The sequence below is a fragment of the Anolis sagrei genome, chromosome 2 (assembly GCF_037176765.1).
Source record: "Anolis sagrei isolate rAnoSag1 chromosome 2, rAnoSag1.mat, whole genome shotgun sequence".
In the NCBI taxonomy this organism is placed as follows: domain Eukaryota; kingdom Metazoa; phylum Chordata; class Lepidosauria; order Squamata; family Dactyloidae; genus Anolis; species Anolis sagrei.
In genome coordinates, this window is record NC_090022.1 from 217,660,005 (window position 1) to 217,687,889 (window position 27,885).

The 27,885-nt window shown below is 37.7% G+C and overlaps 1 protein-coding gene across 48 annotated transcripts in view; it reads left to right on the top strand.

The window, feature by feature from the left end:
• PTPRD (protein tyrosine phosphatase receptor type D) overlaps window positions 1-27,885 on the top strand; it is a 1,485,253-nt gene that overhangs the window by 1,297,480 nt on the left and 159,888 nt on the right. For 13 of the 48 annotated variants that reach the window (XM_060762309.2, XM_060762310.2, XM_060762311.2 and 10 more), the window contains 10 exons: window positions 1,538-1,807; window positions 4,195-4,776; window positions 7,366-7,499; window positions 10,170-10,314; window positions 12,025-12,330; window positions 13,131-13,324; window positions 17,707-17,733; window positions 21,061-21,178; window positions 24,924-25,511; window positions 25,884-25,984. In XM_060762309.2, the coding sequence (XP_060618292.2) occupies window positions 1,538-1,807; window positions 4,195-4,776; window positions 7,366-7,499; window positions 10,170-10,314; window positions 12,025-12,330; window positions 13,131-13,324; window positions 17,707-17,733; window positions 21,061-21,178; window positions 24,924-25,511; window positions 25,884-25,984 (2,465 nt within the window). The remainder of the gene's footprint in view (window positions 1-1,537; window positions 1,808-4,194; window positions 4,777-7,365; window positions 7,500-10,169; window positions 10,315-12,024; window positions 12,331-13,130; window positions 13,325-17,706; window positions 17,734-21,060; window positions 21,179-24,923; window positions 25,512-25,883; window positions 25,985-27,885) is intronic. The other 35 variants (XM_060762315.2, XM_060762318.2, XM_060762322.2 and 32 more) reach the window with 10 other exon arrangements.

A 27,885-nucleotide genomic window follows, 5' to 3' on the forward strand; every position in this document is an offset into this window, starting at 1 on the left:
CGTAGTACAACCCTATTGAACCTACATACATTTTTTCAATCCAGTTGAAACGCTGCCAGTAAGAAATATCTATTGTGTCTGCTCAGTCCCTGATCCAGATACAGTTTTTTTGCTTAAAGCATAATTAGTGGACCACAGAGCTTATGAGCATCATCACATTCGTTGGTTTCTGTGGACCACGGGGATTACATTTTCTCAGTTGGGGCCAAATCCACATATTTATATATCTCTTTCTGTGTATTTTTTTTAAGTGCTGAAAATATAAAGAGTTGATACTAGCATTTTCTTTGAAAGCCCACTTACAGGAATAAAGAAGCACATTTTTCAATGAAAGACCTAAGTACAGATCTCTGTCCTCTCCTTTCTTGATACACATGAGTGCAGACACACAGACATACACACAGAAAGAATATTTGAAGCAGGAACACTGATCTGTTATTGCCTGGTAATTTTCTTGGTGTTGTGTTTGCTTCAATATTAATATCTCTGTTATAATGCAATGCCCTTCTGCTTTGTGTTTTAGATTTTATTGTTGTTCATTTTGTACCATACAGCTGCCTTTAATATTATTACTAATCTTAGCAGCTTATTTTGCTTTCTCTTCTTTGTGAATACTGTGGAACCTAGAATGTGTTATTGTTCTGCTCCTTCCCCATCGCCATATAATCCTTCATAACAATCTTTAGCCTAGTCAAATATATTCCTAATACCAGTTCTACCCTTCAAAATCCCTGTTTCTTTTGAACTATCTCACCTTCACGTTGCTTTTAAAAAAATCCTTTCCCCCCCCCCACCTATTTTTTTTGTTTCCCTGTTTCCCTGTACAAAGTTTCCTCTCCTATGATTCTCTGCTAAGCATGATTCCTTATAGACTCTGCCATATGCTTGCCTGCATGACCAAATCCAGTACTCATACTGGCTTTGTCTTGTTTCTTCTCCTGTGACTTTATATTTATATTTATATATCCTATGTTTGTTTCAATGTTAGTGTGAGGTCTTGAGGTTGCATCCACTTTTTCAGTCTGAAAGCAAATAAGATTGCATTTTCAGTGTATTGTAGATAATGTGTTCCAGGGCTGTGATGTGACAATGTGTAGCAGCACATTATTTCACATCAGCTGGAAGTGTGCAGCATTGAAGTTGGTCTTGATACTCAACTCAAGCATGCTGTCAATCCTCCAGTTTTCTTCTGTACATATATATGTATACATATGCATACAGAATATACATGCATATATATGCGTGTGTGTTTGTGTGTATCTTTTGCATGGTGTTTGTGTATTGGTAGTATGCAGTTAGTTAATTGTAGGGCCCTATTAGGTCTGGAACAGCTGTTGTATGAATGTGGTTAAAAAATTTTTGATGAGTAACTGTAAAAAAATTATATACAGATGATATATGTGTCTCATACATTTTGACAACTAAACGTAACTATTACTGCTGTGAGTTGTGTCTTAGAAGCATGTAGACTTCTGTGCAAGTTTTATATTCCCGATTTTTGTATATGTTATTAGCTTCTTTGTGTGCTTCGTTACAGTTCGACGGGTCCCACCAAGATTCTCAATTCCTCCCACCAACCATGAAATCATGCCTGGGGGGAGTGTCAATATCACCTGTGTTGCTGTCGGTTCACCAATGCCATATGTGAAATGGATGCTTGGGGCTGAAGATCTGACACCAGAAGATGATATGCCAATTGGACGAAATGTCCTAGAGCTCAATGATGTCAGGCAGTCTGCCAATTATACTTGTGTGGCCATGTCTACACTTGGCGTTATAGAAGCAATAGCTCAGATAACTGTTAAAGGTAAGATGACTCTAATCAGAACCATGTGTGTTTTGTGCTTAAATTTTTAAAAAACAAACTCTGATATGGTAACCCAATGGACTGGATTTCTAGAAACCACTATTTCAGTAGCTTATTTTTGTTAGTGCCGCATGGTTGTTTCCCTCTTCTTAGCAATATTTCTCCATGCCATATTTGCTTCAGGCTTTTCTCAGATTTTCAGCATGTGCTCCCATCAGTGGAATGGCAAGCAAATGAGTTCTACTTCCCAATCGTAACAATGTAAAAGGTGATGGAAGTCGGGACAAAATATAAGGAAATCATATTTCATTTTGAAATACATTAACGTGAAATTAGTAATAAAAAATATAAGAAATGCTACCTTCACATATCTTACAGTTACAGTAGTGTCACTGTGGATATGTTTCATTCCTTCGTGGGAAACAGAATTGGCAATGATTATAGTTTAATTAGAGATGTCTAAGGATAAAGTTGTAAAATTCTACTGTATAACCTGAGGTCTCATATCCAAATGTAGAAGGTTAACAAGAAACCAAAGAGACTGGCAAAGGTGGAAGTCTCTGGACAGACTTTCCCACTCAGTGTTAGAGCCTCCTCACAATCAGTTGCCTTGTTTTAGAGACAGATTGCTACCAGGTTAATTTTCAGTGCAAGTAATTAAAAAAATTGGATGTAATTCTCTAGGAATTTTATGCATGACAGTTCCCATGATAAGTTTTGAAAGTCATAGCCCAGTTATATGTTATACATAAGAGCATGTATGTGCTGATGGGGGGGGGGGTGCTTTTGGCTCCATTTTTAGTATTGCTTTGTTATACTACACCTTTTTTCCAACAGATGTCTAGAAAGAAATCACTATGCATTGGAAATTACTCATGTATTGCTCCTCTGACTATTTTGCTTAACACATGAATATAAGGATATAACACAGTTTTATATCCTGAACATTGCTCATACTCATTCATGCATTACCCGTATGGCTGATACTTTTTATGTATTGAGTAAGGTCAATATTGAGTAAGAGTAATATTGGGAGTAAGAGCAAAGAAAGTGTGATCAATAACATAAGGCATTTAAAAACTCCAACAAGATTACTGGAATCTACAAAAATTCCTCTCAATATCAATTGCACATCAAACATATCACCAGTTGCTGGTACATATATTGTTGAAATTGTTTTAGAAAATGCAGTAAATTTCAAGTGTGCATTCGAAATATAGAGAAAACACGCCACATCAGATTATAGGAAAAGCAAAGTAAAACAGTTTTTCCCTAAGATTATTTTTATCTATTTCATATGGTAGCACAGGCACCAGTTTTTGGTTGTTGTTTTTTTTTTTTTTTGTCTTCTTTCAACTCAGATGTGACATATCTGTATTTATTTGAGTGTAGTGCACCATCAATTCTAATGCTCACCTCAATTTTGAGGTGCACATTACAAAAAAAAAATGGATTGTGAAGCTGTGCCCTTCCACTTGCAGCCTTGGAGGAAGTTTCTCCTTCTTCTCTCATCTGAGAGAGAGGAAGAAGATGTTTTAAAAGAAGGGGCTTTTTCCTTCATCTCTCAGCTGAAAGAGGAAGGAGTAGGCTAAGGGAAATGGTGCTGAAAGAGAGGGAGAAGTCAGTTGGGAAGGGAAGGAGGCTTTCTCCATCTCCCAGCTGAGAGAGAGGGAGAAGCTGACTGGGAGAGAAATAGTGCCCCCCCCCCCGATGCTGAGACTGGTGAACTCACCTGTGTCAGCATGGTGGAGGCGTGCAGCTTCCCAACTGACATCCTTCAGAGTCTGAATAAGGGCTAGTTGAGAAGCTGCCGCTTCTTCATCAGGCCAAGGAGTTTGCTAGTCTTAGCCTGACGAAGGGGCATAGGCACGGTTTTGGCACACAATTGTAATGTGACATTAAATGTAATGCACACTTTTATTTTGAATAAGCAATTTAGCCAAAAAAAAGATGCATGTTACATTTGAATAAAATACAGTAATTATTTATGGAGAGGTTGATGTCTATAAAAACCTGTTTTTTTAAACTTTCCCCCAATTTTTGCAAAAGACTTCCACTTTCTTAACTGTGAAATTGCTTATTCTAGTGCTTCCAGTTTTCAGCCTAAATACTGATATTTCATTAAATTTCATCCATTAAAGCACTCAAGCAAAATTAAGTTGTCGTGTTATAGCAAAGTGTCTTTTTATAATGCTTTTCTATGGTTTGTCTGATGAGAACTGAGCAAAAGGCAGGGTTTCGCTTTCCAGATATAACTACCTCATGAAATCAACTTTAATTTTCTGTCTTATTTTTAAAGTATCACACTATTCCTCTTTGTTTGATTAGCAAGGATGCTATGTTTTAATTTCCTGTCGACTGAATCAATTTTATTACATTTTTTCTAGCCTTACCCAAACCTCCAGGAACTCCTGTTGTGACAGAAACCACAGCAACAAGCATTACTTTGACTTGGGATTCTGGAAACCCTGAGCCCGTATCTTACTACATAATCCAACATAAACCTAAAAACTCTGAGGAACTGTATAAAGAAATTGATGGAGTAGCTACAACACGATATAGTGTCGCTGGCTTAAGCCCATATTCTGAATATGAATTCAGAGTGGTTGCTGTCAATAACATTGGAAGGGGTCCTCCTAGTGAACCTGTTTCTACACGGACCTCAGAACAAGCACCGTCTAGTGCACCACGGAATGTACAAGCTCGTATGTTGAGCTCAACCACCATTTTGGTGCAGTGGGAGGAACCTGAGGAGCCAAATGGCCAAATACAAGGTTATAGAGTTTATTACACCATGGACCCCTCTCAGCATGTCAATAGTTGGTTGAAGCATAATGTGGCTGACAGCCACATCACCACCATTGGGAATCTAATACCACAGAAAACATACTCTGTAAAAGTACTTGCTTTTACCTCTGTTGGGGATGGACCACTTTCTAGTGATATCCAAGTCATTACTCAGACGGGAGGTAAGATGGAACTTTAAGTGGCTTCTGTTGACTAATAGTGGGCATTGGGGATTGTTCAAAGTAGTAAGATGAAACAGATGTAAATAATCCGTCTATATTTAAAACAATATTTAGAAGTTATTACTGAAGTACATAACGTTCTTTGATGAATTGGTTTAGGACTCTTTCTTTTATTAAATAGTATTTTTGTGTGTGTGCCTTTAAAGGTTTATACTGTTAATAGTCTAAAACTGTATTAACTACTACCATTAGTGTTCCTGTTTTTTAAGAAGATTTTTCCAGAAAATTCAATCTCAAGGTGGTGCTCTATTTATTCAGTTTCCATTGACATCATTGCTTGTTTTCTCATTTTTGTTTCTGCATATATTTAGTCTGACTTCCAAATAGATAGATTTCTTTACATACGTATTCAAGACGTCTTTCTCCTCTTTCTTATCTGAATCATGGAAGTTAAATGCTTCCTCTGGACAGTTATCCAATTAAAAACATGTCATGAACCTGCCCCGAAGCTCTGAATTAAGAAATATTCTAAGACAATAATGTAAAATGTTGAAAATATTCCTAGAAATGTAATTCAGATTACTTATGAATTTGCACTTATGTACATCAGTGAGCTATATTGTCAAAATTTAGGATTCATGATAGTACTATAATAACTACATCCCTGCTACTTTTTCATATATGAATATAGTATGAACTTTTATGATTACAATGTTGAGGACAAAAAGTTACTTTAAAAAAAAAATCCAAAACAGTGAAAATGAAGAACTGTACTCCATTCTTCAAAAGGTTCATAAGATTTATACTGCATGTTTCCCTTTGTAATAATTTTGTGATATCATATTTTCCAAGGAATTATAATAGCATGTTACACTGAATCCAGGATGCACTCCCCCCCCCCCCCGCCCAAACTTGAGGCTTAAAAAAAGTTGTGTCTTGCAATTGTGGGTATTCTAGATTCAAGGGCTTTTTTACATAAATGAAGAGAATCGGGAAGTGTGACTGAGAGCGAGAGGAAAGCCAGCTGTTCTAGCCAGCCCAACCACTTACCTGCCTCCATCTCCCAAATCTTCATTTCATATTGTTGCCTCCACCCCCCACTACTAGCCCAGGCACGCTGTCTGTTCTCATCTGGATTTGTTTTGAAAGGAGAAGTTCACAAGGCAGTGGGGCTCAGAGAGCACAGGAACTGTTTGGACCCTCTTTCTATGTGTGTGTGTATGCTGTTTTGCACTCTCTTTCTCTCTATCCTGCTTACTGTCATTGGGAGTAGAGGCCTGTGGAAAGGAGATGGGAAGACAGAGGAATGGAGCCGCTTGCCTCCACGCTCAATTAATGAATCAGGGATCCAGTTATGCACCAGTGAAATTCAGCACTGGCAGTGGATAAGCGTTCTCAAGGGGCTGGGGGGACCTAGCCTACAAATGTAGTTTGGCCAGATCTACCCATGCAGTGTAGTGCATCATAACATGATAGTTCTGAAGTGAGGCCCGGGGTGTCCCAGCGGCTGTCTCAACATCATCCCAAAGGTAAAACAGGTCATGAGGGGGGAGGGGATCCTTGACCCACTTGTGTGCCAATCCTGATAAGCGGTAACCAAATAAAGTTGTGGCCTTTTTAATTACCCAACATGGTGTTTGTTTTGTTTTCTTTGGGGTATTAAGTGGGAGGCTGCCGATATCTACAACTACCCAACAATAGAGAGAGAGAGAGAGAGAGAGAGAGAGAGAGAGAGAGAGAAAGCATTAAACATTGTTACCCACAATTTCCACATATCCGTGGAAGTGCCTGATACAAACATGTCCATGGGAATTCTGGGAATGTATCCCCACAGATTCAGGGTACTACTATAATAAAAAATCTTCCTTCTACATTTTTTCACATATATTAATATAGCATGCACTTTTAAGAGGTAGAGAAATGTTATAGTGTAAGACAGTTAATGTATAAAACAATCCATTGAATCTAGTAGTGTGTAAAGTATCAATGTGTCCCCTTCCTCATAATGTTCAGTTGCTGTATGTATGAGAGAGACATAAATACTGCTTTGTTTTCATGCTTTTTTACAATATTGTTTGGTCCACCAATGTCAAAGAAGCCACTACAAACCTACCTTGAAACCTGCTATGAGTTACACATGTTCTTTCTCATCTTCCTTGATACCTTCAGAATGCACTGGTAACTTAAATTCCTTCTTATATCTATGTGGATTAAGGCATATGTCATATGGAAATACATTTGAGTTGAAAAACAATACTCATGTTGCTTATGCCACAATAATGTCACTTTTCCACAGTTATAGCTCCCATTTGAAGCAAGTTGAACCATTGGGAAATTAATGATTAGTTCTGTCACTAAGCTAATAACTGTACACGAATTGGCAACAATACACTCTAGGAATTTTATTTTATTTTATTTTTATTTTACTGGAAAGGATATGGCACTAGTTTTTTCAATTGCTGGAAATTCAGCTAAAATATATTTTTCAAATGTGTCATCTATACGTCATGAATATAAGGACAAATCTTGTGTGTGTGTGTCATAAATAAATTAAACAATATTTGATGCCATTATGTGTTTTTGCTTTAGTACCTGGACAGCCACTGAACTTCAAAGCTGAACCTGAATCTGAAACAAGCATATTGCTTTCTTGGACCCCGCCACGGTCTGACACAATCTCCAACTATGATCTTGTTTTCAAAGATGGAGAGCATGGTGAAGAGGTAGGTCAACCAATGCCCCACCTTCTGTAAATATTTTGCCGCTATTGCAAGATCTGCTAATTTGCATTTAACTTTTAAAGAAATGTACAATAACTATGAGAGTGGAGTAGTACGTAGTATCTGTTTAGATTTTCTGCCAAGGCAATGGAATTTGACTATTTCAGTTCTTAACGCTGTGGTAAGGAAGGGGAATTTATGCAGATTAGGCTGCTCCATTGCCAGCCATTTCTTTAATGCATTGAGGGTTATATCCCTGATGGATGTAACAATTTTGGAGGGAAAGTACTAATGTTTTTTGCCACTGTATCAACAAATGTAAAAGCAAAGTGTCCAGGAGAGATGTGTTTCTGCTTTTATTATAGTAAACTTAGCACTGGTTTAAGGGGTTGTTGTGAGGGCAGAGAATGAGCTGGGTCAAATGCTACATCCTGGTTTTAGAACATAAGAATGTGTGAAATCTTCTATTTTTCCATCACCCTCTCAATTTCCAGTTTAACTTGATAACATTTGATACCAGTTTTAAATGAAGTTCCTCTTTAACTGTGGTAGTGATGATGCCAACTAGTGTGTTGAATAGCCACGATGGTCCACGCTTTCGTTACATCCTGTTTAGATTATTGCAACGCTCTCTCCGTGGGGTTGCCTCTGAAGACTGCCCGGAAGCTCCAACTAGTCCAACGAGCGGCAGCCAGAATACTAACACGAGCGGGGTACAGGGAGCATACTACTCCTCTGTTGCACCAGCTCCACTGGCTGGTTCCGAGCACAATTCAAAGTGCCTAAACGACTCTGGCCCAACTTACCTGTCCAAACTGTATAAAGCACGACTCTGGCCCAACTTACCTGTCCGAACGTATTCTCCCCTATGAACCATCTAGATTTTTAAGATCGTCTGGAGGGGCCCTGCTCTCGGTCCCACCGGCTCAAAAGCGCGTCTGGTGGGGACGAGGGACAGGGCCTTCTTGGTGGTGGCCCTCAGCTCTGGAACTCTCTCCCACTGGAGATCAGAAATGCCCCTTCTATCTTGACGTTCAGGAAACAGGTGAAAACTTGGCTGTGGAAATTGGCATTCGACGAGTGAGTCAATATTCTGTGATATGGATGGATGATGACGAATGACGAACAACGATTTTATTGTGACGACTGACCATTGTAATTATTTGATTGCATTGCTATTTTAATGTTTTAGCTTAATATGTAATATGATGTTTTTAATGACTGTTTGTGATATTATTGTTGGAAACTGGCCTGAATCCCTTGACAGAGGTGAGAAGACCGGTATACAAAACTGCTAAATAAATAAATAGCAGAAAAAAGGAGGTGCTGGTACCTGATTACATTTTATGGGCTTTGAGTCTGTGTATGCTAGATTTTCCCCCTTTCAAATATTTATTACTTTCTCATATAGGATATACTACTTTATAATCAAAGTAATTTATATTTAATTGTTGTGATAATTGCTATTATTTTCAATACGTCTTTATTTTAAAGCATATTCAGTTGTCTGAAAAAAATAGGATCATAAAAAATATCCTAAGCCTTCCTAGACAGTAATGCAAAGTGGATCAAAATACAGCCTAAGAATTGCAGTTCTCTCAATTATATCAGTCTTTGTAGTAGCACTCCACACATCAATAAAATAATGAAAACAATTTTTAAAAATAAAGATATCTACATTTATGAGAGACTGAATTTCTTTGCCTCCATATAGTCTGGTGTTCGGTAATATTTATACTGTCAGCACAATACAGTGTAAACTTTCACTTATCCACTCATAATTGCTCCCAGAAATGGCCCTCTTGATACCCTGTAGAAATAAAAGTATAATTGTACATTGGAACTATACATAAACTGTTGATGCATTGTTGTGATGACTTTAAAGTACCTACCAGCATTTCTTTCTTTTTTTTTCTTTCACACACACAAAGGCACAGTCATCTGTCTATTGGTATCTTATCCCATTGTTTCATTGCTTAGGTCAATTTGTTATTGCTAGCTATATTCTACTATGGGTGGAATTACACATTACAAATAATGTAGTTTGACACCACTTTAACTCCCGCCATGTCTCAATGCTATGGAATTGTGGGAATTGTTTAGCCTTTTCTGCGAAATAATACTGGTGTCCACTAAACTACAAACCCCAGAATTCCTTAGCCATGGCAGTTAAAATGGTGTCAGACTGTATTATTTCTATAGTACAGATTCACCCTGGGTTATTTCAGTAGCTAGTTATAAGGAAAAATGTGTTGTTGAAAATAATGCCTATTGAAATCAGTGAAATAGACAGTCTTCAGGTTAAGGCTACCATGAAAGGCTACAAAACATCAAGGATGTGATCATTTCATAAAGTGACAAAACAATTTAAAAACCTTTGTAAGTAGATCACATTACATGGAGACTCACTATGGTGGCGTCATTCACTAAAAAGGAGTGTTTGTCTTCCATGGTGAAGTTGGTTCACGTACGAGAAGCTTTCACAGAAAATAACTGACTGATGAAAAGGTGGCTATATGTATAGTTTCTAGTCTTCTTCATCTGCTTGCTATGCAATTTGGAATGGTCTCGTTTCTTAAATAGGACTTTTAGGATTGAGTGTTATAAATGGTTTCTAAACAGAAGTGACTGTGAAGTCATTCTCTTTTTGTTTTTTTGTACTTTTCTATTTAGCAGCGAATTTCTATTGATCCAGCTACATCTTACCACTTACAAGGCCTAAAACCAAATAGTTTGTATTACTTCCGTCTGTCAGCACGTTCTCCTCAAGGTCTTGGTGCATCAACAACAGAAATCTCAGCTAGAACCATGCAGTCAAGTAGGTGTCTCTCCTTGATTCCATCATTACTTTTTTCTTATGCTAGTTGACCACCTGTTTGACAAGCGAGATAATATTTCTTTGTAACTGCAAGTATATAAAGAAATGTTAACTGAAATAGGTAGTTAGGTAATGCTTTAAAGTATTAAAACAGGATGGTATTCAGCATTGTTTGAATTCACTAGATAATATTTGGTGGTAAATACCATTTTGAGCAGAAGGTAAAATTGTGAATTTTAGTGGGATCCTCCCAACATCTTTTTTAAAATATAGCTGCTTTTTGAATCATTGGAAATTCAAAGTAGCTTGCCATAACTATCTGGGGCAATGGCTATGATAGACAATAGTTAAACAGTGTCTGTAGATAATTTTTAGAAACTAGGCAGATCGTTTCTCTCTCAAGCAAACATACAGAACAAACAGTGATTTTGAGAAACAAGTTTGCATAGAAGCCATTTCCCCCCAGTTGTTTCTCATGGTCAGTTCATTCATCTTTGGTCCAACTATTACTTGTTTACAGCCCTAGCTGGCATCCTAGAAAAAAAGGGGTCTGACATTGAAACCAATGGGAATTATAAATAGTGGAGGTAGGATCAGAAAAAACAATAAGATTAAAAGAAATAAATTCAGTCATGACTACTGGTAGGAACTCAGTAATACTATTAGTTTAAAAATTAGTAATCCAGAGAGATTTTAAACATATTTGTTTATGTATTAGTAGGCAAACTTTTGGGCGTTGGGTCTGGCAATGAATACGAAGTTGGTTAAATGAATTATAATATGTAGTTAGAAATATTTTTAAAATTGCTAGTCAATATTGCTGTTTGTACATTAAGCGGTGGGGAAAAGGTGTATGTATGTATGTTACGAAATCGCTGCTAGACTTTAATTCTTTGCTAGCCAAGGTTTCTCCGAGAGGAACTAAAATATAAAAGAGAGTCCGGATGCAGGGTAAGTACCAGTTACAGTCAGAATCATCAGCCCTGTCCTTGTTCATGGTAGGTAAATCTTTAAATAAGATAAGCCTACTCTCCTTATTGGTTCTGCATGTTTTACATTGTGTTGGCTGCAACCAATGTTTAAGTAAATGTGTTTAATTTAAACAGTAATTGTAGCTCACTTCACTCAGACAAACTTGGTTGAAAAGATTCAACTTGGTTGAGAGATTCAAGTAGTATGTGTTGATAATTTTGATATTAAATTTGAAGTTCCTTGAATTTAAACATGGACGTCAATTCTGTTCCATTAAATAGCACATCGTTAATATGTTATACAATCAGAGTAATATTTTGTATAGTGATGCAAGACTGGCCATTGTGTCAGGGAAGATAAGTATTGTTGGCTTTTAAAATCGGGAGTGTGAACCAAGCAAACTAATTAAAGTTAAGAGTGCAGTTCATACATAGAAGTATCATGTTTGATGTTTTTATTTCAAGAAGAATTGTTAATCCCAGGTAGGTAACGATAAATTGAGGCTCATTTTCATGTATTTCCCCCCACATTCCTTTCACCTTTTAGTTAATTCATTTTTTGTTGGTTCACTTTAATAAGCCAAGGCTCATATGATTGTCTGGTTTCTGCTTTTAAGTTGTGATTTTTATTTTTCCTTGGTTTGCCCTTTGTTATTTATTTTTTCCTTTTGTTCATTTTCTTCTTCAACCACTTCTGTCCTTTCACTCAAATCCTCCTTTAACCCACTACTGAAATTAGAGCCATCAGCTCCTCCTCAAGACATTAGTTGCAACAGCCCCAGCTCCACTAGTATTTTGGTAAGTTGGCAGCCTCCTCCAGTGGAAAAACAGAATGGAATTATCACTGCCTACTCCATCAAGTACACTGGAATTGATGGAGAAGAGGACAAGCCCCATGAAATTTTGGGAATTGCTTCGGACACTACACAGTACCTTTTGGAACAGTTGGAAAAATGGACTGAATATCGGATTTCTGTGACAGCCCACACTGATGTCGGACCTGGCCCAGAGAGTGAATCTGTATTGATTCGGACAGATGAAGATGGTATGTTTCCTCCAACATATCAGTTTGACTCTCTCAATCTACTGTCTTTGTATGATTAAGAGTGTTCCTTTTTTCCTTCTGCTCATCTTTCCCCCAAATCAGTATCTCCAAATATTTTGGACGCAAAATGCTGTTTTTGCATTTTTTGTACATTTTTGTACATTTATCTTCTTGTGACCCCACTCTATCACATGTTAAAGTGATATTCTTTAGAAACATTTTTTTCTGTTTTTTTGCGCACCCCCCCCCCCCCCCGGGCAAAAAAACCCTCTGGAAATATTTTTCAATTTTTTTCTTACTTTTAAAAATTCTCCAGTTTTGTTCTAATGTATGTATATCTATTTTGGAAAACTGATGCTCTGCACTTTTTACAATATTTTGGACACTGAATATTTCCTATCTGAACACTGAAGATATCAGCAGAGTTGCCATTGCCTTTTTCCCCCACTCTAAAAAAATCAGAAAACAAACAACATTTTAAGAGTCTTTTTGGTTTTTTATTATTTTGATTCCTAAAATACTTCTTTGTACTTCAATGCTTTGAGTCTCAAAGCATCTTCCTTGGCTTTTGTACATTTTTACATGTTTTTTCTATTCTCTAATACTCTTTTTTCTTCCATTTTTGCATCAGTCATGGTTTTTGATCTTTTCACTCAAATGTAGAGCAGATTTGTTTTCATTTGTATTCTTCAAGGAGAAGGCTTAGTGGGTCTGCCCTTTTAAAAGAAAAGAAAGAAAAAGACATTGCTTGGTTAGGACAAGTGCCTGTAATTCTTCTTTTATCCACTGATGTGTTCCAGTTCCTAGTGGTCCTCCTCGCAAAGTCGAGGTGGAGGCTGTCAACTCTACATCTGTTAAAGTGTCATGGCGTTCACCAGTGCCCAATAAGCAGCATGGTCAAATTCGAGGATACCAGGTGCATTATGTGAAAATGGAAAATGGAGAGCCTAGGGGACAGCCCATGCTGAAGGATATCATGTTGGCCGATGCACAGGTAATGGTTAACATTCTATATATTTAAATAACAAAGAGAAACATATTGCTATCACAATTGTATATTCTTGTATATAGATCAAGATATTTATGCCAAAATATCAACAACAAAAAATCCTAGGATTATTTATAATGGGTCAGTTTAGTACCTCCTTCTACTGTGTCTACTCTGTCTACTGCTTCTGGCTATTTATAACATCTGCTTAAAATTGTGGCTCTTAGACCCTTCCCGTACATGGTGAAGTTTGCAGAGGTGACTACTACTTCTTTTGCAGTAAACTGTCATCTGACTAGGAACAATTTAAGAGATGTTCCAACATGATTAGTTGTGTCACTAAGAACAGAGGGGCTCAGTCTTTCTTTTATGGTATGCTCTCCTACTGCCTACCCTCACAGAATGTTCTTTCGTCCCACCCACATCTTTTTTCACAACTTCTGTGCGGGAAAAATATCACCTGGAAGTACAGGGGCAGTACTGAATTCTTGCTTCCTTTGGCCCTCAATCACCATTCCTACCTCACCATATGGTTGGCTTGAAAATGGGCCCCATCCCAGTCATTCCCCTCTCTGGATCCCTCTGCCACAACCAGAGAAGCAGATGGTTTCTCATCTTTTCCCAGCCATCTCCAGTTCCTCTTTGCAACCTAACTGTTCATATACTGGTTGCAAGTAACACTGAATAGCAAAGAGGATCCAGAAAAGGATCCCTCAATCACCATTCTTACCTCACCATATGGTTGACTTGAAATGGGCCACATCCCAGTCATTCTCCTCTCTGGATCCCTCTGACACAACCAGAGAAGCAGACGGTTTCTCATCTTTTCCCAGCCATCTCCAGTTCCTCTTTGCAACCTAATTGTTCATATACTGGTTGCAAATAACACTGAATAGCAAAGAGGATCCAGAAAAGGCAAGCAAAAGATATCAGCTGCTCCTCCAGCATCTCTCCTCTCTTCCTCTCCACCTTCTCTGAGACAAGCAGACTGAGGATCCTTCTACCATAACTGGAGGAGCAATTGGTTTCTTGATTTTTTGCTTGATTTCAGATGCTCTTCACTGCCTAACCACCTGGCCTTGATTGTCCATAGCCAGCTGGCAAGCAAGGACCTGAAAAAGTCAGGCAAAAGAGACAAAACCAGCAAGTCCTTAAACCACAGCAGAGAGATCCTTGTCAAGCTTGTCTCCTCCCTGCCCTTACCTTCCCAATGAAAAAAAATGAGTTGACGATCCTTTTGCTATGACTGAAAGTGTGGTTGGCTTCTCATTTTTTGCCTGAATTGTCCAGATCCTCTTCTCCACTCAGCCACCTGGACTCAGTTGTCCATAGCCAGCCCACAAGCAACGATGGGAAGTTCAGCAGTAAAGAGGATCTAGAGAATCCAGGCAAAAGACAAGAGAAATCAGCCTTCTCTCCTGCCCCAGATCCATAGAGATGACTGGAACAGAACCCGTTTTCGGGCCCATCAGCTGGCAAAACAGGAAGGCCAGTTGAAGGCAATAGTAAGTGGTTAGTACCAGCTCCTGCACCACCAGCGTTATTCACTTCGGTTATTCACCGAAGTGAATAACAACAGTAACTAAGGACAATTTGGGGAATTCCTTGTTTAAGGAGGCAGAGGTGGCAAGAGCCTGAGCCAGAAAAGGATCAGTCTACTTGCCTATCTGCCTGCCTACTTCCCTCAAGCATTTGCCCCAGTTGCAAGTAGCAGCTTCAGCATTGCCTTCTGTTCTTCTTGAACTGCATCATCAACAGCTGGCTTCACCCCCTCCACTGCAAGAAGGGATGGCCCAGGTGGCAGGCAACAACCACAAACCCTTCACTGTGGTGGCCCCTGTTAAACCAAGGCAGCAGTGTTAAGAGCAGCTACCACAGCTCCATCCCACTGCCCTTAATCTCTCCCTGCTGTGCAGTCCATCCTTTCTGGCTCCTTCTCTTCTCTGGACTATTTGTCAACCTCACGAGTTTAACCTGCAAACGAGGAGGAATTACTGTAAAATGGTGAAATGTGAGAGTTTAGTCCATAACCGAAGATAAGCACTGAACCCCTCTATTCTCTCAATGCTTCTTTTAGGGGAAGTGCCAAAGAGATGCCACTGCCACAATTTCCTGCCCGGGCATTTAAATAGGCCTGGAATGGCTTTTAGCAGAGAGAATAGAAGGGGTCTGTAGTTCTTTTAGATTCTAAAGGGATAGATTAAACTCTCATCCTTCACTGCTCTGCTTAGAGAAAGGAGTGGTTCTTCTTTTTCGTTTCTTTCAAGAGTTAATACTGTACCTTACATCCTGTTCTTTGAGTAGAGTGATAAAAAGTCTTTTGAATACTTAGGTAGAAAATGGCAGCAGCATATCCTCTGTGGTTGCACAAGTGATTTCACCTCTCTGCAGAATGGATAAAAGGAGGTCTATGCTGAGCCATAAAGTTTTGTCCCCAACCTACCCATAAGGTCATAACAAAATCTTAAATTTGGCTCCCAAATCTGCCCTTAACTTACTCATGAGGTTGGTCTATACACAGGTGTGTGCAGTACTTGTTTTCGATAGTAAATTGAAATGATTCCTTCATTTTCCAATAATTTATTGCTAGTAGAGCCCTAAATCTTTCTGAACCAAATAGTAATTTACTACCATATCCTGTCTATGCATCAGTCTTTTGGGTTTGGAACATCGATTGTATTGACTGTACTTACATTATTGTACTTCATATTTCATGCACTATAAATAAGGTGTATGAGAATACATGAGTTAACTTTTCATGTTTTATTTTGATGTGACATACTCCAGTTTCAAAGGAAGGGTTACACATTTGATTAAATCTTCTCATTTAATTAAACCAGTTTGTCATGATTATGAGCAATAGGTAACTAGCTAGCTAGGCTAGAGCTAAGTATATTTTAGAATGTAATGTTTATTTTCAGCATATCGGAATGTGATTTAAATTTTAGGAACTGATCTAATAAAATGTGATAACTGGTTTAAATATTACTATGGGTACTCCTAGTGTAATAAGCTGGCACTGTGAAACATTCCTTCTTATGAATTATAATTGATAGAAAATCTGTGTTCTGGACAAATAGATTTATTTACAGGAAAGAATTTATGAAAAAATAGCATTTTTATTAGTTAACATGATCTATGTGCTTGGGAATTGACTTCATTCTACTATTATAATAGACTATAAAGCCTACAAGTGTCTTAAATTCAAAATAATTCTGGATGAAAACATGTTAATAGACAACTTTCATTTGTTATATGTCTTCAAGTGTTTCTAACATACAGTGAACATGTCTTGGGTGTTTCTTGGTGAAATGTATTCAGAGGAAGTAGTTGATGTGTTCTTCTGAAACTAAAGATAGTTCTACACTGACCTCTTGTCATGGGGCTGATCTGGATCAACCCCAGGATGGTTTAGATTGCCAGTCCCTTGGCTGCTGCAGAGGTGGAATGTATTTCTGATTGTCCAGTAGTGCTGAACCTGGTTCACTGCCATCAGAAGTCTCCAGACACGATATAGCCAATGACAGTTGTTCATCACTTGGAGTGATGTCAGCCAGGGTGCCGGAATGATGCAGGAGCGAGGAGGGGAAAGACAAATCACCTCTCGTCTTCTCCCTCCCTGTTTAATATTACGTGAAAATTTGAACTCCCATTGTTTTGTTGATAAACATATTGAGGAATTGCTGCACATGATTTTTGTTCCCTGTCAGTGCTTCTAAAATGAGTGAAAACAAACTGTTACCACTTTTTGTTCATTGTCAATTTGAAGGTATAAAAAAGAGAATTATAAGTTTGCCCTTTTGAAGCATGTTCTCTCTCACACAAATGCACATACGGGGAGACACACTTTCAAGGAAACTGCCTCTTTTGCAACTCAGGTCCCATTTTCTAAGTGAGAGAAGGAGTGGCAAGTGTATGCTGTTGGTCATACAGTTTCATTACTGATATGAAGTCTCAAGTACATATAAATTGCCTCTATTAATCTAAACAGGTGCACTGAATTAATTTTGACAGGGTAAAATAGAAATGAAAATGAATATGGCTTAGTAGCATGTGATTAAAGAAAATGTAGCCTTTCATTACGTCTCTGCAGTTCAGATTAATGCAGCCGTAAAACATTACTGTGAAATAACACTCCAGACTAAGGTCTTTGTACTTTCCTTGATGAAGTGTAGTGTGCTATTTATGGATAAGTTTGGCAAGAAATGAAGAGTTGGAAATCTGAAATCCTGGTGTAAGAAAGCTGATTTTTTTTTCTTTTCAAATTCAGGCTGATGTTGCTTATGAGCGTTCATTTTTTCCTGAGTAACAAAATTTCTTCAACTAGGCTACAAGTATTTCCTTATTTCTTCTCTTTTTTCTTTCCAACATACTTTACTCTCAATTAGTGGGAATATGATGATACTACTGAACATGTGAGTAAACCTGGCTGGCCCCCAAAAAATGTATGGTAGCTTTTTTCCCCACTTATTTTAACCTTCATTTTTTGGTTATCTGCACATTTGCATGGATTAACACCTTATTTCATTATCTTTGGCATTTGAATTTTTGTGCCCTCTTTTTCCTTTTATTCTTTTTCTTTTGATTTGGCATACTGCTGGATTGTTCTAAGTGTGTTACATCTGCATACCTGTCTGTTCAATGGCTGTCACTAACTTGATCTTGCAGTGCCCTGGAACTTCTTTTTTTACAAAATGACAAAGCAAACCCATTTGCTCAGGCCATGATGCATTTGGTGTTTGCAGTCAAACACATTGTTTTATTTATCTATCTATATATCTAAAAGTATATGCTGACATTCGCCAACTGTAGTTTGTTTAAACAGATAGGTTGTAAATGTCACTGTCGCTTTCATCATTATCACTTTCATTATTATCAACTAAAATTTCATTGTTGTAGTGTATGGGCAATTAGTTTATTTGTTATTTTCTTCCTGCCAGTACTGTTTATTCCATTAGTAACTGAAATCCCAGGGATTGAGAGAGATCTTTTACATTTTCCCTACTCTCAAACCAATGGAATGTTATGTATCAGTCATCTGATAACTATCCACATACATTATATTCTTGAAGGGTCAAAATGTGTTCAGATCTAAACCTGTGACATGTAATTTTCAGAGAGAAAAAAGATATTGTAAAAAAAAAAAACACTTAACTAGAAAAAAATACCCTTGTGGATATATTTCCATAGAATTAAATCAAAGGGTTTGGAAGAATGGATAGACATTTAGTTTGAAGAACTATAACTAGATGTTGCAATTACGTCATTTAATTCAGTAATGTATTCGGCCATTATCATTACTTATTGTTGGCATCTTGTGTGTGTGTGTGTGTGTGTGAAATTCTACCCACACGTTAGTGTTTATAAAACCATTATATCATAAACAATCTATTTTAATTCAACTGTTTGCCTTTGGATGGGTTTAAGGCTCACAACTGATAGCCATTGGCTGTAACTTCAATTATAGCCCCATTCTCACTTCCTTGAACGTATATTTAGTATAAATGACTTCTAAGTGAGAAAGCTGGCTTGGAAGGATCTCTAATCAAGTCAGCCTTTTCTTCTGTTGTACATTTTATTAATTTCTATGCAAAAGGAGGGTGGAATACCTTTAAAAGAAAATGGCAGTCGAATGGGAGAGAAGTCCTGCCATTCTGTAAGCAAATTATACTGTCTAGGGGTAGGGAAGAGAAGTAAACAATGTTTTATTAAACTATATGAAAATTTTCCCCATGATTGTTCTAAGCGGATTGAGGCCTAAATTTTATAGCTGTTACATTAAAAAAACAAATGCAGTTGTAAATGTTTGCATGCAATGCTTTTATGAGGCTGTACCCCACTCTCCTTATGCTGGTCTATGACCATAATAAAGGTTTTTGATTTGAATGTTTGAGTTTCCAACAAACTTAAATTTCTGATTTTCACCTGAAAAGAAAGAAAAACTTGTTTGACTATTTGAAACTGAGTGGGATTGCTGTTTACATTGCTTGTTCAAATCAACATATAAGAACATAATACAAATTACATTGACTATTAAATCCAGTGCAAAATAAGATTTTTTTAAAATGCCAGTAGGGATGCGTTTCCATAAATTACGTAGTCTCTTCCCAGTTGAAATCAGTAGAGTTTGAAAAGGTTTAGTTTTGGCTATATTACACTCCAGGTATCTACTTTGTAAATTAAATATAATGAGACTTTATTAGTATTCATTTTATTTTCTCAATCTTATCAGTAAACATCAAAGTATGCTTTAATCTCCATTCCCTTTTCTTGATCACTTTTTTAAAGCTTCATTTCTCTACTCACTTAAATTGGAGATAAGTTCCATTAGAATCATAAGGACTTGCAAAGGACTTACTTCTAAGTAGGTATGGATAGGTCTAAGTGCCTTTTCCAACTTCTCCTCCCTTCAGTCTAAATTTTCAAATTATATTTAATGCTTTCTTCTACTTCAAAGCAAGATGACAGATAACTCATGCACTGAATGCCACTTTAGAAATAGCATTTTAATAAAAGTTCTTAGCTGTTTTTCTTTATGAAGCGGGGGGGGGGGGGGGATTTCTAAAACACAATCCTGTACATGGTTTCTAAAATATGTCCCGTTATATTTAGTTTATGTTTACATCCAATTACATATGCATGGGATTGTGAACTTTATATCCTGCGTAAGCATTTTTTATGTTGAAGGCCACATTCTCATGAAGGAGTTCTCTCAGAGGTACATGTCAGCTGAAAACAGCAGTGGATAGTATCAGAGACAAAAGAAAACCTCTTTTTCTCTCTCTTTCTGCTGCTGTCTCTCCCTCTCTTTATCTCTCTGTTACTCTCTTCTATATCTCTTTGTTCTCTCTACCATACTGCTGCAAATAGTTTTTTGCAGGAGCCAAAATTATTATTATTGGGGCGGGACTATGTAGAATCTTTGCATATTCTCTTGTATCTTTGATATGAATGGGTGTCTTAAGAAGACCACCACAAGATGGCTTGACCCTATGAGATCATAAGGAGCAGTTGTTGATGTCATCATCACTAGTGGTACTAATTTGTACAAAGAAGAATTGTGTGCAAAAATCTCTGTGGAAACAACCCCCCCCCCCCCCCAAAAAAAAGATGTCTTGAATTTGGAATAAGATTTGGTTTATATCAACAGAACACTATTGATATTAGGCTAAGGGATATGACAACTGAACATGCAATTACAGGAATAAACACGTTTACTCTGAATTTAGCCCCTTTGAATTTGGTGGGCCTACTTTATTGTAGATGTGAATAGGATTCCAATAATAAAACCTTAAGAAACTAGAACAGAAGTCAGATTCTTAGACATGTAGTTAGGGATTTAATTGTTTTCTTTTTTAAAAAAAACGCTAGCAAATACTCATGCACATCCACAGTTGTTTTCATTGTATGGTAGTTACAATGCTCAATTTAGGCATTTTGGCATTTTGTTGTTTTGGTTTCAATTATTTGCGTATTTGTTCTGTGGAAAAGGGGCTAGGTTTGTGTTTCTTAGTACAGATAACAGCACTAGGCCATTGTCTTCCTGCTTGATAGATTCATCTGGGCATGCTACTTAGAAAATTGCCATGCTTATTGCTTATGAAATGACTCACACATCACTGCAGGTTGCACGAAAGCCTTATGCACTGATTGCACCACTAGGAGATGAGATTCTTGTGATTTCATAGTGTAATGATTTTAACATGGATGAGGATGATAATGATGATTTTGTTTTATTTTAGGAAATGGTTATATCTGGGTTACAGCCTGAAACAACATACTCACTCACTGTGACAGCCTATACAACCAAAGGAGATGGAGCACGAAGCAAGCCCAGACTAGTCTCTACTACTGGTGCAGGTAATATTTGGAGAATCTTTCCTATGTTTCGAAGGTTTTAAATCAGTGTTCACAAACCTTGGCCTCCAGATGTCTTAGAATTTAGGCCCCAAAATTCCTATTTGTTGCTTAAATCAGCTAGAACTTCTGGGAGTTGAAGGCCAAAATGCTTAGAGGACCAAAATTTGGGAATCACTATTTTAAACCATCACTATTATGTTTTGATCCTTTCTGGATGGAAATAATACTTCTTCAAGAAGTTATCATTGTAAACCAAAGCATTGTTGATTTTCAGCATGGATCATTTCATCTACAGTGCATGGTCCAAAAACAGTGTTAGGTATCTCTACAAACAGAAATAGGACAAGTTACTTTGTTGAACTATATATCTAGAGTGCTTCCAAAATAATCTGTCCATAGTTTGACCAGAGAAAAAGTTGCCTTTTAAAAATAACTGAGGAGTAAAGTCATAGAGATCACTGTAGTTTGTCATAGACATCACTGTTCAGAAAATACAAATTGCACGTCAGCACATGACAATTATGGCTCATTGGATCCCAACTAAATAAATCATAGGCAAAGGTAAGATTCCAGTGAAACAAAAATATTGTGCAAAGGATTTTTTGTAGATTGTTTTAAGTTATGTCAATATGTTACATCAGGGGTCCTCAAACTACGGCCCGCGGGCCACTTCCGGCCTGCCAAGGGCACTTATCCGGCCCACAGAGGAGGAGCGCCCTCCCCCCACACAGTGCCCCTCCCTTGGCTGGCTCACACTATCCGTCAGACCCGATGGGCAGCATGAGCCAGCCAGCGTGAGCCAGCCTCACAAGGTTCTTTACACGAAAGTAGGCTGCGCAGTGCTGCTCCTCCCTTGCTAGGCTCACGCTATCCATCAGGCCCGATGGGCAGCATGAGCCAGCCAAGGGAGGCTGCTCCGTGTGGCCTACTCGTGCATAAAGCACCTCGCGAGGTGCTTTACGCGAAAGTAGGCCGTGTGGTGCTGCTCCTCCCTTGGCATGCTCACGCTAGTCATCAGGCCCGTTGGGGAGTGTGAGCCAGCCAAGAAGGCTGCCCCAGCATTCCATGCAGTCATGCCGACCACATGACCCTGGAGGTGTCTACGGACAACGCCGGCTGTTCGACTTAGAAATGCAGATGAGCACCACACCCCAGAGTCAGACACGACTGGACTTCATGTCAGAGGAAAACCTTCAACTAGGAAAATTGTGGAAGATCCAGGGTGGGAGAAAGAACTCTTGTCTGTTGGAGGTAGGTATGAATGTTTCAATTGGCCACCTTGATTACCATTTCATAGCCTGACAGTTTTTAGGGAGAATCCTTTGTTGAGAGGTGATTAGCTGGCCCTGATTGTTTCTTGTCTGGAGTTCCCCTGTGTTTGAGTGTTGTTCTTTATTTACAGTTATAATTTTAGAGTTTTTTAAAATACTGGTAGCCAGATTTTGTTCAGACTAGAAATAGGAAGATTTCCCATTCTCTGCTCCTGGAATTACTGCCTAAAGAGCGCTAGAAAGAACCCCCTCTAAGGGCCCTTCTACACAGCATAATAAGATATGTGCAATGTGCATAAGAATTTTTTAATTGATTTTTTAAAAAAAACACTATAGTCCGGCCCTCCAACCGTCTGAGGGACAGTGAACTGGCCCCCGGTTTAAAAAGTTTGAGGACCCCTGTGTTACATTGTGTGCATCTCTATTTAAAAGATATTAATATATGCTTTTTCAACTGGAATCATATCACTAATTAATTAACAGATCTTTTCATTTTGCTTTTCCAAAATATTAGAAGCAATTCCTTTCATTCAAAATTGAGAATACACTTGTAGATATCCATTAGTGATAGTTGTTCACTTGAGACCTGTTATTGGATTTTGTGTACCATAATAGGCAAATATAGAACTAAATATAGGTAAGAGCTCATAAGGTTCTTTTCATTTTCATAAATGATATAGGATGTATGGAGTCTTTTTCTGTGCATTATGCTTGCCAAACAGGAATAATAATAAGTCTTATTCCCTCCTATTTAATAAGCAGAAGTGATCAAGATTTTTAAATACTGCTTAAAACGTGGAGGCCTCCACAAGAGTAAAAACAATTTATGGCATAAATAATTTAGTGACAGCTTCCAGCAGCCTCTCCTCTTATAATTCTGAAGGACTTATTATTCTTTTTTGTGGACTCTCCTGCTTTTTCTTACGCTTCATTGGTTTCAGCGATAGTTGTAATATAATGAAAAATATGGCCTGAAGTACACATCTGCAGGGTTTTTTTCAACTCCATAGCAGACTGTTCTTATGCAACAATGAGGAAAAGTCGGAGCTAATCAGGAAGATATACTGCACACATTGGGAAATATGGAGAAAAAAATAATGCATTTGATTTGATTTGCAAAAGAATAAGGCAGTAGAAATGTGGAACCAGAAGAGAACATTTAAAAGAAATATAATTCTTCTATTGCTGACATTAACAGTTAATACTCCTGGTACTTCCTAGATTTTTCTAAAAAGCAATAATCCCTCTAATTTCTGTGAAGGATTTCTCTGTTTATGAAATTATAAACTAAAATGTCATGGGCTATACATAAGTAATCCCAAATTTTGCAGCCACCTAAGAATTATTTAGGAGGGGGGTGGAGGGGTCTGATTGGAAGCAAACATTAAAAGCAATGTAGTTCTCTGCACAGAAATACTATAATTGGGGATTTAGTCTGTGTAAAATTTGTATATGATGGATTGCATAAAAACAGCACTTTCTGCACAGAAAACTATTTTTTCTGCATAGGAATTGATATTTTGAAAAGACCTTTCCATTTTGCAAATTGCTTTCCATTTGCTGATATCTACTATTAGAAAATGGAGCCTCCGGTGGCACAGTGGGTTAAACTGCTGCGCTGCTTAACTTGCTAACCGAAAAGTCACAGGTTCGAATCTGGGAAGCAGTGTGAGCTCCCGCTGTTAGCCCCAGCTTCTGCCAACCTAGCAGTTCGAAAACATGCAAATGTGAGTAGATCAATAGGTACCACTCCAGCAGGAAGGTAACGTCGCTCCATGCAGTCATGGTGGCCACATGACCTTGGAGGTGTCTATGGACAACGTTGGCTCTTTGGCTTAGAAATGGAGATGAGTACCAACCCCCAGAGTCAGACACGACTGGACTTAATGTCCAGTCATACACCTTTTTGAGGATATAATTTCTTAAACAACTGTTTTCCATAGTAATCTATCCAGTAAACCAGTTTAAAACTTTCTTCCAAATTAGTATGATCAAAACCAGTCCAATAAACAATTATCTATTAGATCAAGAGTGTGATATGGGCCATTTTAAAAAGAGGTCATGTCAATGTACCTTAGCATTGTAGAGAATGGGGTTCTTTTTCAATGCTGGGAAAATGCTGGGGATTAAACCTGGAGCCTTTTGTAAACAAATGTGTGCTGTCACTGACCGTTCATTCCCATTTAAAGAAAGTTGTTTGCTTGATTCTTTGAACTGGTCCTTTAGAAATACATTCACTTATATAAATAATATAGGTTCACATATGTATGTATCATGACTTCTGGCCAGTGAATTTACTACTTGGAAAAGAAGGCAAGAAAAAGCTGCTCACACCTATTGCATTGTCTTAATGAATATTTGTTAAATGTTTGGAACAAGTCTTTATTGCATAAATAATGTTTTAGAAACATGAAGTATAATACTAGAAAAGATTAATGCAGCTATATTCATACTAAAATAATATTGTGTTGCAGTTCCAGGAAAACCACGGCTTGTAATTAGCCACACACAAATGAGTACGGCTCTCATTCAGTGGCACCCACCTGTTGACACATATGGTCCCCTGCAGGGATACCGCCTGAGGTTTGGCCGCAAGGACACTGATGCATTGGCAACAAGGGATTTTACCGACAAAGATGACCACTACACAGCTACAGATATTCACAAAGGGACTTCTTATATCTTCAGGCTTTCAGCGAGAAATAAAGTGGGATTTGGGGAGGAGATGGTAAAAGAAATTTCAATTCCAGAAGATCTACCAAGCGGATTTCCTCAAAACCTGTATTCGGAAAGTGCCACCTCAACTTCAGTCCACCTCACTTGGCAACCACCCATCTTATCAGAGAGAAATGGTATTATCACCAAATATACTCTGCAGTACAGGGACATCAATGTGGTCCATCACCCAACAGAGGTCCCTGTCGTACCTCCTGATACCATTATGACACTCTCGGGCTTAAAACCAGATACCACATATGATGTAAAAATACGTGCACACACAAGCAAAGGGCCCGGTCCATATAGTCCGAGTGTCCAATTCAGGACACTACCTGTGGATCAAGGTAGGATTTGTCTGCTTATGGATTGTCTTTTAAAGGAATCTCAGTCTTTGGATATCGATATTTGTGAAGCTCTAATTAAAATAGACCAATCCGTCGTATAAATAGTTTCAACTAACAACAGAGGTAAAGTATGTAAATCTTCATGTGTTTTGGATTCATTAGAAATCAGTTATCCCATATCAGACAAGCCTGGCTCACATCTACGTAATAATTGAAGGTAAGAATAATAAAAGATTCTGAGTTGCCATGTGTGAAAATGGGATATGATTTTAAAAGCAGGTAGGATCATTAATGAATGTGGTTAGTGGTATAATTGGGACAGGACCCCAAGGGTCAAGTTGTACTTTAAATACATTGCTTTCCCTTTTCCAGCAGTGTTTGCAAAAAATTTTCATGTTAAAGCAGTGATGAAGACATCAGTATTGCTCTCTTGGGAGATACCAGAGAATTACAACTCTGCCCTGCCTTTCAAAGTAAGTTGTTTTGTTATCTGCAAGATTTGAAGGGTAGAACTCGTGATGGACGAATGTCCTGGTTAAGCAGTTTACTAAACACAGGGTTTTTTAAAAATCCACTACACTTTTAAAGCTTACTTAGAAATGTTAAATCTTGCTGTTATGTTTGGTTTTCTGGCAATGTGAACTTTCCACCTTAATATTAGCATGGTGGCAGCCTTCCAGGTTTTTGACTGATATTAAATATTACAGATGATGTCAACCCTTTCTTCCTTTACAGTTCAGTGGTACTTAAATTAGATTAAACAAAAGAGGGTGAAAAATACAATTTCCCTTCTTTGTTTTTGCTCTTGTGATTGTTATAAATGGAAGTGTCTTGTTCACTTCTTTAGTTTCCCTTAAAATCATAGCTTAAAACCTATTGAAGGAGAAATTAGTTTTTTGGCATCTCTTAATTATTTTCATTGTTTTATATGTTGTTAGCTCCCTTAATCTTTTTTATTGCATTTATATGTTTTAACTGTTTTACAATTTGATATGTTATATTTATTATTTTTATGTATAATGAGGCATTGAATTTTGCCATAATCTGTAAGCCGCTCTGAGTCCCCTTCAAGGTGAGAAGAGCAGGGTATAAATATTGTAAATAAATAATAAATTAAAAGTTAAAAAAAGAGAAAAAAACTATTGACATTTCCTCCCATCCATAATTTTTGTTTTTCAGGTAATATTTCAAGTTGGATTTTGATTAAGTAACTCTCAGTTTGGAGTGCATATCTGTTACAGGGCCCACAGTTTACTATGAGGGCATTGCACTAATATCAGCTTGTTGTGACTAAAGTTGGGAGCATTCGGCTTAGCTTCAAGGATAACATTATTGTGCATTTTTATACTGCCATATCTAAGGGCCCTCATTCCTTGAACAAAGCCTATATCAAGCCTTTACCTGAGGCTGTTATAGCTATTTTTGCTAATATTATAACCAATGGAAGTGGAAAAGCAACAGATGCAACAAAAGAAAAGAGGAGAAATCTGACTCCACATATTTTTCCGACTGGAAAAAGGGCTTTGGATATGGTAGACTACCTTCCTCAAAACTCTCATCCCAAAACTTTCTATTATTTTGTAGGAGTGTCAACAGTGTGGTGTTCCAGGCAGTGCATTCTTAGTATCGTGCTATAAAAAGGGTCTTATTGAATTTCATAGGCTCTGTATGAATGAGTTGCAAACCGAGCCTGATTTCCTTTGAAAATGCCTCATTCATTCTCATTACTAAGATTCAAGTAGCAAACATGAAATTTCCAGATAACATGTTTTTCATTTTGCTTAACAGATTTCCCCACTAAAGCCAAAAATGGCAATTACTGATTCAACCTCATGTCCCATAATGTCTTTTATACTTACTATTTTAACATTATATTTCAATATATTTTACATATGGTGGAAATATACTTAAAATCAGACTCAGAATGTTTCCCCTCCAGTGTTCAATCAATGACTTCTATATGAATTTGATCTTAACTGGAACTGGATCATTGGCTATTTGAAAAGTAATACTCTTTACTAGGCTTAAAATGGTTCAGAGGGCCAAAATGTGACAGAAACTTCCAGTGGTTCTCAACCTGAAGGTGTTTTGGCCTTCAACTCCCAGAAATCCCAGCCAGTTTACCAGCTGTTGGGATTTCTGGGAGTTGACGGCTAAAACATCTGGGGACCCACAGGTTGAGAATTATTGCTTTAGCAGATGGCTTCTTACATTTTTTTCAGTTCGCAACCCCTTTCCAACTAACACATTTTATATGATCCTGGGCATGTAGGTTTACAAAATAGGTAAAGAAAGCAAACATTTACTGATAATAAATCAGCGTTTACAAATCTTGCTAAACAGGCAGATTTTCCTTTCTGTGTAGGTCCAGCTG